This window comes from Barbatula barbatula (assembly GCF_947034865.1).
Source record: "Barbatula barbatula genome assembly, chromosome: 20".
In the NCBI taxonomy this organism is placed as follows: domain Eukaryota; kingdom Metazoa; phylum Chordata; class Actinopteri; order Cypriniformes; family Nemacheilidae; genus Barbatula; species Barbatula barbatula.
In genome coordinates this window covers 9401733-9417307 of record NC_136783.1, presented here as the reverse complement: position 1 = coordinate 9417307, position 15575 = coordinate 9401733, and the positions used below count along the sequence as shown (strand labels likewise).

General features: G+C 34.8%; 2 protein-coding genes and 1 long non-coding RNA gene across 6 annotated transcripts; 2 read left to right on the top strand and 1 right to left on the bottom strand.

Moving 5' to 3' along the window:
• Window positions 1-3112: 3112 nt before the first annotated feature.
• ptgfr (prostaglandin F receptor (FP)) lies at window positions 3113-4731 on the top strand (the record flags this gene model as incomplete). Its single annotated transcript, XM_079483788.1, has 2 exons — window positions 3113-3919; window positions 4411-4731. The coding sequence occupies 2 exons, from the start codon at window positions 3113-3115 to the stop codon at window positions 4729-4731; spliced, it is 1128 nt and encodes a 375-aa protein (XP_079339914.1).
• Window positions 4732-5810: 1079 nt separating this feature from the next.
• On the top strand, window positions 5811-7916 carry btf3l4 (basic transcription factor 3-like 4). 2 transcript variants are annotated; one of them, XM_079483662.1, is made up of 6 exons: window positions 5811-5962; window positions 6756-6817; window positions 6992-7105; window positions 7187-7388; window positions 7468-7527; window positions 7609-7916. In XM_079483662.1, the coding sequence occupies exons 2-6, from the start codon at window positions 6764-6766 to the stop codon at window positions 7653-7655; spliced, it is 477 nt and encodes a 158-aa protein (XP_079339788.1). In that variant the 5' UTR covers window positions 5811-5962; window positions 6756-6763; the 3' UTR covers window positions 7656-7916. The 2 variants fall into 2 exon arrangements, with proteins under 2 accessions (XP_079339788.1, XP_079339789.1); XM_079483663.1 differs by lacking the exon at window positions 5811-5962 and adding an exon at window positions 5966-6066.
• A 2129-nt stretch (window positions 7917-10045) lies between these two features.
• Window positions 10046-14185, bottom strand: LOC306909225. 3 transcript variants are annotated; one of them, XR_013788070.1, is made up of 4 exons: window positions 13828-14185; window positions 13501-13615; window positions 13281-13349; window positions 10046-11671 (listed from the first exon to the last, which is right to left on the bottom strand). It is a non-coding gene; the product is annotated as an uncharacterized lncRNA (long non-coding RNA). The 3 variants fall into 3 exon arrangements; XR_013788072.1 differs by having other exon boundaries at window positions 13501-13589; window positions 13828-13972; XR_013788071.1 differs by having other exon boundaries at window positions 13501-13974.
• Between the last annotated feature and the right edge of the window lie 1390 nt (window positions 14186-15575).

Here is a 15575-nt window from a genome sequence, read left to right as displayed (position 1 = left end):
TTCTTTAGACAATATTATAGATTTTGTCTTTACATTTTATTCATAAAAGTTTTGCTTTTAAAGGTTGCTGAGGTTATTGACAGAAATGCAATATAATATAGACCTACATGTGTTCAAAGATGTATAAAGACCTTACTTTATGAAGCGTTATGTTTTTATACCTAAGAATAAGCGATTTCTATCTACATACACACTATTCGGGTGCCCTGCATGGGAGTTGCCATGTTGTTTCTACAGTAGCCCTAAACGGACAAACTATTGTAAATACGTCATCTCTTTTGGCTTATAAGCGACGACATCTCAGTTCTGTGTGTCAGCCACCGCTTCAAAGGAACACTAGATGTCGCTAAAATCTAAACATTTTAATAAATTAAACATCTTTTTCACAAAAATGTAATGTTTATGGCTGTTTTAAAAAAACGAAATAACGCCCTGGGTCCTCTATAGACCCGAAAACATTGACTAGATAACAAAAAAAAAACTAAGGGCTAATATATATTGTATTATTCCCACTTCTTTTTATTTCAAAGCAACATACAATCTTATGACAGAAAGAAGGACCGAATCTTGCTAGAGTCTGAAGAAGAGAGCAGCATGGGTGAGAGGCCACACACACATAGGGGTTCCATTTTCTTTTCCCATTTGAGAAGCAGAGGAGTCTGCTGCATCTTGATGTGTCCTCCTGCAGCGGATTTCTCTGACCTGCCCTGAAAAGATGTCTTGACTACATTACATGCTAAAAGGCACTTCCTTTCTCACTTTCAACTACGGAGACTGAAGGGTCAGAATGTGCAGACGTGCATAGACAAGCAAATGTGCAGATAACTTTCTCTGTATTCTCACCTGTGTGTGCTGCAGGTACAGTATGTGTTGGACACCATTCTTCTGTACATCTGAAGGTCCCACATTTGTCTTTATGGATCTCCCATAATCTTTCTATCCTTGTTCCTTACTTAACCATAAAAGTTACGTTTTAAAAGCACGTTATTGCTAATTGCAGTTGAATGCTGATGTTTTAAAATGTTTTAAAATGACCTCAATTAGATTAGAGACAAAATTGCTTTTTGGTTTACTTTAGAGCAAAAACAACGTTTTACAGAAAGTTAAATGCAGACAGTATAATACATAGTCAAACATTTCAATGTTATGGTCCTCATTCTAAATGTTCAAGGTTTGTAAACGGTTAAAATTATTTCCATATGGTTATTTTGGTACAGTCACATAGATTTAGACTGTTTCTTTTATATGTTTAAAGAATATTTGACTCATCTTGGTGTTCTTTAAAAGTTCAGGTGACACTGACTTAATGCAATGCAGGGGTAAAAGACATCAAATCACAATTTGTTCCCCAATCATGTGGACGTAATAGTGTTTCCTGTCCATGCTGTGTCCATGGAAACCTGTTTTTCTAAAGGTGGACAAAAACACCTGAGACATGTTGTTTTCAAACAGTTGTTCATGCTATTAAAAGTTATCCAGGTGCTTTGATTTGGTGTAATTTCTACAAAAAGGTCGATGTTTAATATGATTTGTATGTTTTGTAGCATTTTTTATAAAGTAGCCTACACAAAAATCATGTATTTATGATTATTTTATTAAAAATATTTGCATTTATATTATATTTTTTATAATAACTCTTTAATATTTATGTGTATAATGTATTTAATTTATTTATTAATTCATTCGTTTGCATATTTCTAGGTTTTATATCTGTTTAATCTGTCCCCTTAATGACTATTAAGTAATTTTATTGGGTGAAAATGTGACCTTGTAAAATTGTTTACAGATTAACATTAAGTCTGTCTGTCTGTTTTAGCAATTTAAATGACCACTTTAAAGAACAGTGGTCGTCCCTTCTCATAAAAAGACGCGTAAGTTACATACGGGCTGTTCTTCATGCAGATCTCTTGTGTCGTGCGCACCAACAGAAAAGACATCAACTCAACTAAACTAGATTTATTTTAGCTTTAATATATAATTATTTATTGTATAATGTACAATTGCATCGCTTTTTAAAGGTTCTCAGGTTTAAATATGAGTGAGTAAGAGAACTAACTATGCCAGGCGCATCTGGTGTCCAGCTCTTTTTGACAGCAGTAGGATTGGGAATGATCTATCAAACGAACTGATGTGTTCCTTTGTAGTAATACATCAAAAGCTGAGGATGTTATATTGAAGACATTTTGCGCAAACCAAATCACGACTAGATTGAAACGTGAATGGAAACTCGATTGCCTGTTTATTATGGTAATTTCAGAGTGTGCGCATTTCAGACTGGTATTTTAACACAGTGCAGCACCTTGATCCCAGTGTATGTACTTTTGTCCTCATTTACACTGAAGGAGAGAACGTATCTGGATCGCTGAGACTCGAGCTACATTTACGTCTGGTGAGTATAGCTAAAAACTTTTTAACAATCGTGTGGAAAGTGACTAATAACTTGAATACAAAGATGGGTGACCATGTTGTGTTGTGTTGTATTGCATTGTGGAAAATATCATTGTGCAGAGAGAGTTTTTGCAAACATGGGAACCTACGAATTCTTCATTGCCGTTTAATGTTCGGAAAATATTTAGCTTTTATACAGTCTAAAACATAAAATTGTAAAAATGTATTTTAAAAGTGTAAAGATCTTAATTGATGAATTTCAAGTTAGGCTATATATATATATATATATATGCGAAATGTACCTACCTGTTATAATAGTGTGTATTTCAAATATACACTATAACCCTTATACACTCTCTCTCTCTCTCTCTCTCTCTCTCTCTCTCTCTCTCTCTCTCTCTCTCTCTCTCTCTCTCTCTCTCTCTCTCTCTCTCTCTCTCTCTCTCTCTCTCTCTCTCTCTCTCTCTCTCTCTCTCTCTCTCTCTCTCTCTCTCTCTCTCTGATCAGGTTTGATGTTTAAATACAAATGTATTATGTTAAACTTACTTGAAATTATGTTAAACTTACAATGTTTTCATTTTGTCAATTTAGTACCTCAAATGAATATTCTTTCAAGAATAGTAGAAACATATTATATACTATTATGAAAATGTTTTATACTGAATCAAACAAGTATTGTGAATTACTGTGTTTTCTTTATTAGTGCACTCTCAAAGTGTCGATCATGTCATCTAATGTATCATCTGATGTTGGATGCTTGATATCGGGCAATGTGTGTAACGGGAGCTGCACCAAAAGAGAAGTGTCTGTGACCTCATCTGCCATCTCAATGACGGTGGGCATCATATCCAACATAATGGCTCTCTTCATCTTAATCAAAGCCTACCACAGGTTTAAATTCAAGTCTAAAGCAGCCTTCCTCTTATTTGCAAGTGCTTTAGTGCTCACTGACTTTTTTGGACATTTGATCAATGGTTCTCTGGCTATCTACGTTTACGCGTCACAGAAAGACTGGGAGATATTGGATCCCAACAAATCGCTTTGTGACTTTTTTGGAGTTTGTATGGCTTTCTTTGGTTTGACTCCTCTTTTGCTCGGAAGTTTGATGGCAGTTGAACGTGGAATCGGAGTGACCCGTCCTCTATTCCACGCCACAGCACTGGGACCCCATCATGTGAGGAGCCTGCTGGGTGTGACCTGGATGTTGGGTCTCCTGGTGGCTCTGCTTCCGATCTTGTTTCAGCGGCCGTACCAAGTGCAGCGTTCCCGAAGCTGGTGCTTCTTTCGCCTGCAGGGGATGCGTGACTGGGTTGATGTGCTTCTTCCAGTATTGTTCTCTGTGTTGGGTTTGCTGGCTTTACTAGTGTCACTAGTCTGCAATACTGTGACTGGTCTCACTCTCCTGCGGTGCCGGGGACAGCTTGACCGAAATCATTATCGCCATTGTCGCAACACATCACACCATTCTGAGATGATCTGTCAGCTTCTGGCAATTATGCTGGTTTCATGTGTCTGCTGGGGTCCTCTTCTGGTGAGAAAATGTTACTGCTAATAGAGTTAATGGTTTAGTTGACTTCAAAATGTTGTCATTATTTTACTGTGTTGCTCCAGTACTGTGCTGTTTTATTTTTATACTTAAAAAGACATTCTGAATAATGATTACAGTTCTTTTCAGTTTGCATTTATTTTTTATTTCAGTTTGCATTGCTTCCTAGAATTTGTTATCATTTAATTAGCTATTTATTTATTTATTTTTGTTTGCTAAATGTATTTTTCAGTTAATAATTTGTGTACCTCAACTTGAGAATCTTGAAGATCTTACTTCAGAAAAATACTAAGGCAATTTTTCATTGTTTTAACTTAAATAACCTTTTTCCATGGAAAGTTTATAATGATTTCCAATAGGAAAACATAAATGTTCACAGAATTTCCATTTTTAAATAAGTTTTTTTGTTTCTTATAACAAAAATGAAAATTATTTATTATTTATTTACTGCTCAATCATAATGGTTTTGTGTGCAGATAACAAGCATCATCTTAAGCCTCCATGATCATGGTGAAGATCAGACTTCACACACGCACATGTTGTTGGTGGTTCGCATGGCAACATGGAACCAGATCCTCGACCCATGGGTCTACATCCTCCTCAGGAAAGCCGTGCTGAGGAGGCTTTTCCAGGTGGCATTAAGGCTTTGCAGTCGTCATGCCAAACTCACATCCCGGTGGCAGGGCAGCGCTCTGGGGAGTTCCATGAATGCCAGTAGCTCGATGACCAGCCGACCAGACTTCATCGGGCTGGATGGACCTTTCCTACCGGATACAGCCATCAGCTCACCCCCCTGAGCCTAACGAGGGATTTGAGAACTAAATTCACGGACATTCGTTATTACAGCAGAAAAGACTGTGTCAGGCATGTATGTCTAGAGATGTGTCTAAAGAGAATTTGTGTTCATTTCAAAGTTCAGTTGGAGGTCAATCACAGATTGCTACTCATAGGGTGTTATCGATGGCAAAAGAGAATACAATTCTACAAAATACCAAAAAAGGAACTTATTGCATTTTACATTTTACTTGCTAGTCTTAATCAGACCAAGACATTATTTCAATAAACAGAAGGAAAGTCCGCTGGCTTTTGATAGTTTGGTCATGTTGCTTTAAAGGCTCTTTTACATCATCAAGTGTCTAATAGAAGAATGTTACTATCAACTGATTTTAAGCAGTTGCGGTTTAATTCAGAGTTTCCCAGACTTCAGATTGTTAGGCCCCCAAAAACCATAGCAACAGCTTTAGGGCCCCCATATTTCTGTGGGTTGCCACAAAATTTGCTACTCTTATTCTAGGACAATATGACAATAAATATATTGTATTTGTTATACCAAGTGGTGGACTTTATTTGTATATTTCATAAACCAATTTGCGAAGCACTGGTTTTTAAATGTTAAAGTTATGTAATAATCATATGGTTATTTGAATGTCCTGTTATTCCAACACCTAAATGTTGTCTGGTGTGTTTTACTGTAAGACTGTAAAAAGACTAAGAGTGGCTGTTTCAATGATGTATTTTTACATATATGTAAATTGTATTATTTGTAATTTATTACAAAATGGGTTCCCATCAGGTCCTCTGTCAACTAAGCCAAGTGAACTTAAATGTTTTGTGTATTATTTCAGAATTTTTATTAGGATTTCTTAATATAAAAAATAAATTGTGCAATATACAATGCAATCGTCTTTTGTATTGCATGCAATTGCATATATTGTATCTTTGTTTCTGTGTATTTTTTATGTCATGTGCATTTTTTCAAATACTGTGTAAAACCTATACCGAATGCGTTTATATGAGAAATGTTGTAATTCTATTCTGTTGTTAAATATGTTCATGATTAAAAAATGAAAAGCTCGAACCTGAAACATCTCTGACTGAATTCTTGCGATTGTGTAGTCCAGGCCGCTAGAGTGCAGCATCCCTTGCGCGCGCCTTCAGAAAAACAAGCCCACCGTGACGTCTGTAGCGTGACCACTTCCGCCTTGTTCATTCAACGCATGCTTTTCTGAGCAGTTGTGTGTTTATCAGGTCAGTAATGAACACCGTCGTATGTTTACTTTAAATATACTGGATAACTGCATTGTATCGGTCGTTCGTGTCGTAGTTGTGTCGTGTGATGTTCGTGTTATGATGTAAGGGAGACGTGTGCGCTGTTATGGTGGCAGTGATGAGCGCTGCATTCACATTATGCGCTGTCAGGATTTCTCTTTATTCCTCCATCACGACACGTGATGATGCGTCTCTCAGACCGAGATAATCTTCGTTTTAAATCACCAAACTGTTTTAAAACGCGCACGACATCAGCGTGTAATATTGCTTTAACCAGTAACAGTCATGTTTTCGTTTGGCTTTGTTTTATGACTGTGATGTTGTGTTTGTGATGAGCCTCTGGCGCATTGGGAGTATTTCACATCCTGTAACGTTACAAACACAAAGTTAGAATAGCTTTTGTGTTTACTTTGTCTTTTGAAAGTAGGTGTAAAACCTTATTTGGTGTTTATTTCTTCTAAAAAAAGACTTTAAAGACAACAATATAGAATTGTATTGACTATAAAATGCATGAGAAGTTTTACATTGTAAATTAATGAATATAAAAATTGGAAATTCTTTATTTTAGATTTTTTAGTGGTTTATCGTGCTTTTTTATTAACATGAACAGCAGCACTTATTTAAAAAAAAATAAGTTACGTTCTTATTTGCCATACAATTTTATACATAGAAATTTCTATATTAATTTTCCTAGAAAACGATTCCTATTAATGTTTCTAAATTAAAGAAAAAGTATTAATGCAATTTATGATTAAGTGTTTGTTTGTTTTAGAAGTCAATATGAATCAAGAGAAGTTGGCTAAACTTCAGGCCCAGGTCCGAATAGGAGGCAAGGTAAGAAGTGTCTTTGTTGTAAAGGCTATTATTTGAAATTCTATTTTGGCAAATAATTTTGTGCTTAAAAAAACAGCAAGAAACCACAAACTGTTGAAATTAATTTGGTTAAGCACACTGCTTGTTAAATTATAATGAATTTAGGTTGTTGACCTTTTGATGTGTTTCCTATAGGGCACAGCACGCAGAAAGAGGAAGGTTGTGCACAGAACAGCGACAGCTGATGATAAGAAACTTCAGAGTTCATTAAAAAAACTTGCAGTTAATAACATAGCTGGCATTGAAGAGGTAAACCAACAGCTCTTTACCGTTGTGCTGGCTTTGTTTCTGTTTAGACACCATTGATGATTTTATAATGTTGTGTTATAGGTGAATATGATTAAAGATGATGGCACAGTCATTCACTTCAACAATCCCAAAGTGCAGGCGTCTCTGTCCGCCAATACGTTTGCCATCACGGGCCACGCGGAGACCAAGCAGCTCACAGAAATGCTCCCGGGAATCCTCAGCCAACTTGGGGCTGACAGTCTCACGAGTTTGCGCAAACTCGCCGAGCAGTTCCCCAGACAAGGTAAATTAGGATTTTGAAGTATAAGAGTTTATAGTTTAGTGTTGATGTTTACAAAGTTGTTTTCTTTCTTCATTTTAAGTTCTCGACAACAAAGCTCCTAAAGTAGAAGATATCGATGAAGAAGATGATGATGTCCCAGGTATGAAGTTTGATGTTTCTTCCATCTTTGAATGTTCATTGGTTCTGGATAAGTCTGAAGTAATTTATCTTTTTTTCTCAGATCTCGTAGAGAACTTTGACGAAGCATCAAAGAACGAGGCAAACTGATTACTGGACCTTCAGTAGATGCTGTTCAGGAAGAAATGCCCTGCAGTATTTTTAAACTAGAGTGACAGACATATCATTTAAACACTATACAGTGAACCAGAGACTTTTATATCATGAATTGGCTGTTCCAGACCAGCCTCCTGCACTTATACAACAATATGGACAGTCAAATGATATTCCAATAGTTATTAACCATCATGCTGAAATAGTCTTAATTATTTTCTTCTGTTAATTAAATAAAAATTAAAACCGATAAACCTTTTCTATATGGCGCTTTGGTTTATTTCAGATGCATTATGTGGTCAGTATTGTCCAGATTATTTGGGATCTTTTACTTATAAATGCATGTAAATGAATTTGTTAAAAGCTATCGTTGAGAATTAATATATTTATTAACTGTAGTAATATTTATCCATATATAGAAATATTTATAGATTCAAGATTTGTATCTTTATATACACGGTTATATAGAGAATTTACAACCAGTAGTGAAATGTAAGTCAGGTGATCTCCAAAGACTGCAATTATTGTAAAATACAAACACAAAATATAGATAATATGAATCCATGTATAAATAGTATAGATAGAGAGAGACCCTCCAAGGTATAAAATATGACCTAAAGTATATATACACAGACACACATATATATTATATGTGTATAAATATATATTTATATATATATATATATACACTGCTCAAAACAATTAAGGGAACACCTGATCATCACAGCTCAACACCAAGTCGGTTAACCCTCAGGAATATCAATCAACCTGGTAAGTAAGCATAAGTGATTGTGAACCATTTTCACTTGTTTTGGTGCAAATAAAAGTGACAACAGGTAAAATTGAGAGGCAACAACAAGGACCATTCTCAGAGGGTCTTAAAGACCTCCACGTGCTATGAAGTAGGCCTATTGGGATGAAATCCTCAACTCTATTGTCAGATCTTATGCTGGTGCATTGCAGAGCCCTCCCGGTGCATGATAATACCCGACCTTACGCAGCCAGAGTCTCTAGGCTGTTTCTGGATGATGAAGGCATTGATAACATTGACTGGTCCCTCACGTTCCCCAGCCCTAAATCCAGTTGAGAACCTCTGGGATCTCATGTACCCAAAGACATTAAGTAGCACCATAGAATGCCCAGGAGCTCACTTATGCTCTGATCCATGTCTGAGAGAGAGACAGGAGACCATGTGCCATCTCATCAGGAGTACGCCCAGACATTGCGGGGAGTTCATACGGGCACATAGGGCCATGCACATTACTGACTACACTGTAAAAAAAAAACCCGTAAAAAAACGGTAAATCTCTGGCAGCAAAGTTGCCAGAGGTATTCCGTCAAATTACAGTAAAAGAATGTTTTTCAAAATTACATGCAAAAACCGTAAAAATACAGAGAATATTTTACAGTCATAATTCGTTTAATTACAGTGTATTACTGTTAATAATTGTTATTTAACTGTAGAAAAACAGATAAATTATGTGAAAATACATTAAAAACAACTACCTTTCAGGTTAATCTCTGTAAATATATGGCTTTTATTTGTTACTTTATCAAGTTTCTCTGTATTTATACAGTAATATTCTTTCAAAATACAGTTTATCTTTGTAAAATAAGTAAAAAGACATGTAAGAAAACGTAATAATTATGTGAAAATACAATAAAAACAACTACCTTTCAGGTTAATCTCTGTAAATATATGGTTTTTATTTGTTACTTTATCAAGTTTCTCTGTATTTATACAGGAATTTTCTTTCAAAATAATGTTTATCTTTGTAAAATAAGTAAAAAGACATGTAAGAAAACGTAATAATTATGTGAAAATACATTAAAAACAACTACCTTTCAGGTTAATCTCTGTAAATATATGGCTTTTATTTGTTACTTTATCAAGTTTCTCTGTATTTATACAGTAATATTCTTTCAAAATACAGTTTATCTTTGTAAAATAAGTAAAAAGACATGTAAGAAAACGTAATTATTATGTGAAAATACATTAAAAAACAACTACCTTTCAGGTTAATCTCTGTAAATATATGGCTTTTATTTGTTAATTTCAAAATACAGTTTATCTTTGTAAAAGAACTAAGAACAATCGATAAAACCCCAATAAGTACATAAAATCAAAGACAAAAATATTACATAAATATATTTTTAAATTATTGGCCATTGCAAAAATAATCATAGTACGTTAAAAATACCTTAAAATTAGCTACATACATAATCTGTAAATTAAGGTATTTAGTTGTCGTTATATGAAACAATATTTTGTGTTAAAATATAGCCAATCTAATGTATAGTAACTAAGAAATGTTGTTTCTACCAGTAAAACAAAATCTATAAAAATGTAATGGGTACCTCCAATAAAACAGAACAGTAATTGTAGTGAATTGCAAACAAACGTTTAATGTTAATTGGACAGTAGAAATACAAGCAGAGCATGAAAAAATAGCTACATTATGATAATTAAGTGATTGTCAAATAAAATGTTTTAATGGATAAATAAAAACATTTAAAGTAATTAAAATACACAATATTTTGAACTATGCATGGGTCTAAATAACGTGTTTTCACTATCCGTATGAGTGAGTGAGAGTGAGTGAGTGTTTTTTGCTATTTTGATGGTAACTTTTTTTAAGACACTAACATGTCAGCCAGAAGAATCAATGAATGAATATCTGCTAAATTTATTTTACAAATTTACTGACACTGTAAGGTGATGCTCACAGTTAAATCATACCAAAGCTACTTTTATCATGGTTCTCAAAGAAAAGCATACCCATAGAGTAGGAAAGGCCTTCCTGTATTACCAGACAGATATTAGTGAACTTCTGTTTTTTTAAAGCAATTACTGAAACATTTTCTTGGTCCAGAGTTAAGAATACTTTTTAAAGGGTTAGCTAAAGTGAACAGGTGCTTCTGTTTTGAAGTCCATAAAAGTGCATCTATCCATCATAAAAACAATCACAGGGCTCTGGGGGGGTTAAAGATTTAGTTCACCTCAAAATTAATTTCCTGATAATTTACTCACCCCAATGCCATCCAAGATATCCATGCCTTTCTTAAGTGTAAAAGAAATTAAGTTTGAGGAAAACATTTCAGGACTTTTCTCCACTCAACGGACTTCAAACGCAACCAAAATGTTGAAATCCAAATCAATGCAGTTTCAAGGGATGTGCACGATCGCACCTGAGAAATAGGGTCATAAAGTATCTAGCGAAACAGTTTTTTTTTTTTAAATGAACAATTGTGGTTAAAAAGTATATAAATGTTTGTCTTGTGCTGGTCTGCAACGCGCCAGGCCTTATGTCATCACGTTGGAAACGTCGCAATTTTTTTTAAATAAATAAAAAAAGATGTCGGACGATTTTGAAATTGGAGGACAAAATGAGATGGAATTTGTCGCACTTCCCTGCCTTTTTAAACCGGAGTACACCGATAAATGACATGACGGGTGACGATTCCAACGTGATGACGTAATGCCCAGCGAGGTGCAACACAAGCACAAGTCGAATAATTGTGGTTAAAAAGTATATACATGTTGTGTGTCTGTTTTTTTTTTAAATTACCAATCGTTTCGCTAAATAAGACCCTATTCCTGACGTCCACAGCCATTTGAAACTGCATTGCGATTGAAGTCCATTGTGTTGATAAAAATGCTGAAATGTTTTCCTCAAACTTAATTTCTCTTCCACTGAAGAAAGAAAGACATGGACATCTTGGATGGCATTGGGGTGAGTAAACTCAAGAAATTCATTTTGAGGTAGACTAATCCTTTAATAAAGGCCTTCTGAAGCAAAGAGATGCGTTTGTGTAAGAAAAACATCCATATTTATAACTTTATAATCAAAATTATCTAGCTTCTGCCAGACGACCGTATGCATTCATATGGTGTCAGAAGAATCGTTCATCATAGATTACACAGATTTCAGATTAAAAACAGTCCCCTATTTCCACACCTGGGTTGTCATGGTCATCTGATGTAGATCCACAAGCACAGGTTTATCTATAACCTGAAATCACAAAAGGAGGACATATTTTAAAATACTATTTAAATTTAGGGTTAGGACTTCCCCTATCCATGAATGACTCTTACATAGTGCACCTTTAAGGTGTAATGGATTAGTTTAAGCTTCTTTTAAATTTACAAACTCATTATGGAGTAAACACTGATACCCCTTTTCCACCAAGGCAGAGCTGGTCTGAACCAGCACCCGGTTCTTGTTGGTGGAAAAGGGGTATGAAACAACCTGTTATGATTGATATTAAAGGATTAGTTCACCTCAAAATGAATTTCTTAAGTTTACTCACCCCAATGCCATCCAAGATATCCATGTCTTTCTGTCCTCAGTGGAAGAGAAATAACGTTTTTTTAGGAAAACATTTCTGGACTTTTCTTCACAGAATGTAGTTTAATGGGACCCAATGTTTCTCAGTTCATATCCATGCAGTTTCAAAGGTCTTTGAAGTGCTTCAACGGGCTCAGCACGATACCAGCTGAGGACGAGGGGGTTTTCTAGCGAAACGATCGATTATTTTTATTATAAAAACAATTATATACTTTATATACAATAGTTCGGATTGAGCTCAAGACTGAATAAGCCGGGAACTACGACATCATGCTCAACGGCGCATGCACGTGCGGAAGTACCGCACCACTGTTTACAAACTGAACTTATATATATATGGGTACAATGCCGGTGCCATCCAAGCATGAGGACGTAGTTCCCGGCTTCTTCAGTCTTGAGCTCAATCCAAACTATTGTATATAAAGTATATAATTTTTTTATAATAAAAATAATCGATCGTTTCGCTAGAAAACCCCCTCGTCCTCAGCTGGTATCGTGCTGAGCCCGTTGAAGCACTTCAAAGACATTTGAAACTGCATGGATATGAACTGAGAAACATTGGGTGCCATTAAACTACATTCTGTGAAGAAAAGTCCAGAAATGTTTTCCTAAAAAAAAAAACGTTATTTTTCTTCCACTGAGAAACGAAAGACATGGATATTTTGTATGGCATTGGTAGTTCACCCAAAAATGACATTTAGCCTGTGATTTACTCACCCTCAAGCAATCCTAGGTGTATATGACATTCATCTTTCAGACAAATACAATCTGAGTTATATTAAAGTGCCCCTATTATAGAATTTTGAAAATTACCTTTCATAGCTTTCGTGTGTAACAGATCTAAGTGAACGAAAACATCCAGAGTTTCACTTTTATCACGGATAGATGCACTTTTACACTCATTCACTTCCATTATAAAGCTGGGAAGAGCCAGGGCATTTGTTAATATGAATGTATTCGTCTGAAAGGTTATATACACTTAGAATGTGAGTAAATCATGGGCTAATTTTCATTTCAGGGTGAACTATCGCTTTAAGACTAGAATATGCAAAGGATTTATTATGCTAATGAAACAATTACAATGCCATACGTAACATCCAAATGAAACATTCACTACATTTAGAACCTACACCATGTGCAGGCCTCACCACGTGCGTCATGCACAGCACGAATCATTCAAATGGATTCTTAAAACACTATGTACAATACATGTTTATTAACAGTCAACCAGATCTATTTTCTTTCATAAAATTTAACTAATCAAACAACATACCTGTTAACAGACCACATCATCAGTGGATCAACGGGGCAATGGCTTCTCTCTCACGCTCTCCTGTAGACACTGGGCGTAATAATATAATTATAAGCACATTATGAATTTCATAATCTTATTACAATTAAACACTTCATCACAATCAACACGATCAAATGCTGTTATCACTTAAATCACACTGGAGCAAAAACTTGCATTTGGACAATAAAACTCAGCTTACCAGAGAAACGTCCTCGAGAAAAACAACGTGCATGCGATCGCACGTCGTATGGAGAAACCCCGCGATGTTTCACCGATGACGCTCCCACTCTAAACGAAGACTCGAAGAAAAGTTCCTTTAATTTAACGTTATATTCTCTTACTTGTGAACAGTAATATGAACAAAATTGTGTGAGATTCATTAATCCATTTGAATTATAAAACAGAAAACAAAAGTAGTATAACAAGTAAATTCAAGAAAATTATACAATATAGGGGGAAAACTATTCAAATATTTCACACCAGTTACAAATGTATACTTTTTATATCGCGCTGAAAACACTCTTACCTTCGTTCGAAACGCAGGAGAAAACATTACATTCCTTATTCCAAAATGCCAATGCAGCTCGATGATATCCGAGGATGGCTCACCTAAAAGCATTGAATTGAAAACACCCGCGCAAACCCGTTGAGAAGACGTTTCTGACAACCGTTTGTCAATTCAAATGTCTAAAACATGTGACCAAATCATTGCTCTTTCGGCTGTTATGACCTATGACACATTCGACGTTGTGGGCGGGAATTGGCGGCAAATTTGAATCTGTGTCGCACACAAACAACAAGATGCATCTGAATAAACGTGTGAATGTTAAATAGTTGTATGGAGTTGAAAGTAGAATAATATTATTTTCATTATTCTGTGGAAATATTTTTCAACAAAAGTTACAATAACAATTTTTATATATATGTGCAAATACGTAGTAGCAAAATGTTTTATATATATAGTTATATAGTTATATATAGTTTAACCATTAGGATTTGTTGGTGTTTTTCTGTGCACGTATAGGCTATCTGGAAAATTCCACAAGGAAAGATTCTGTTGGTGCTCCCGTATGACTGTTGGCCCCATACTTCACTACGTCCACCCTATTTTTCAACATGGACAAAGCAATTTCATACGAGATAATTTAATGTATGAGACAATTTAATGTATGAGACTTCGGTTTCATTAGTCACTAGGTTAACAGCCTGAAAAAAACAAGAGTGTAGTAAAAAATTACTTGTGCTTTATGATTATCGTGTGTTTATGATTATGATTACGAACTTTGTTATCACTTGCTGCACTGGATAAATTAAAATCTCTGAGAACTGTGGGTAGGATAATTAAGTGTATTAGGGATGCTTTGCCCCATGCATTACTGTCTTGCATAAACTCAGCCCTGGTAGATGGCACAGTAAACAAGAGATGATCTGTCAAATTATGATTGATGCTGGCGTAATACAATGTTTTGTATGAATAAAATGCTTCAGAAATATGGAGTTGTCTAAGTTCTGAAATTTGAAATTGTAAATTTTATAATAAATCATTGAAGGAACCATGGACAACAAAAAGTTAAGCTCTGAACTTTGATCCAGGAGACATAGGCATTGCCTGCCAGGGCATGGTGAAACCCTAAATGAACCACATTTTACATTGTTGATAATTTATCAAAATAATATAGTTCATTTGGAGTTTGCTATAATGTGCTATTATTATATTAACAGACATTGCACCCTGGAGAAAGTTATTCCTGGAGGGAACATTCTCAAGGGGGATACATTTAAAACACTTTCAATTCACTGATTTACATACATTTTTGTCATGAACAGGAAAATAATCAATAAAACATTTACAATAATTGTCTGTAAAAATACATCTTTTAAATCTGTAAAAATTAACTGTAATTTTCTGTAAAAATAAATTTTTAATCTGTAAAAATAGTATGAAATGCCTTTAAAAAACATAATTTTTATGTAATTGTTATTTACAATGAAACACTGTCATTTTAATGGTAAAACTTTTAATTACAGCAAATATCTGTTAAACAACAGCATTTTACTGTTTAATGAAAAAATGGGGAAATTCTGTAAAAAAATACAGAATATTACCTGTAAAATAACGTTTTTTTTTTACAGTGTAACATGAGTTACTGTGGTAGAACTTTAAAAGTTGAATGAGCCAATATTTAAAATAGTTTACAGTGATTTAACTGTACTTCCTGCCCTGAATGTGTTTATAATTTTGGCTTTCATTGACCAGTCACACTATTTTGTTCT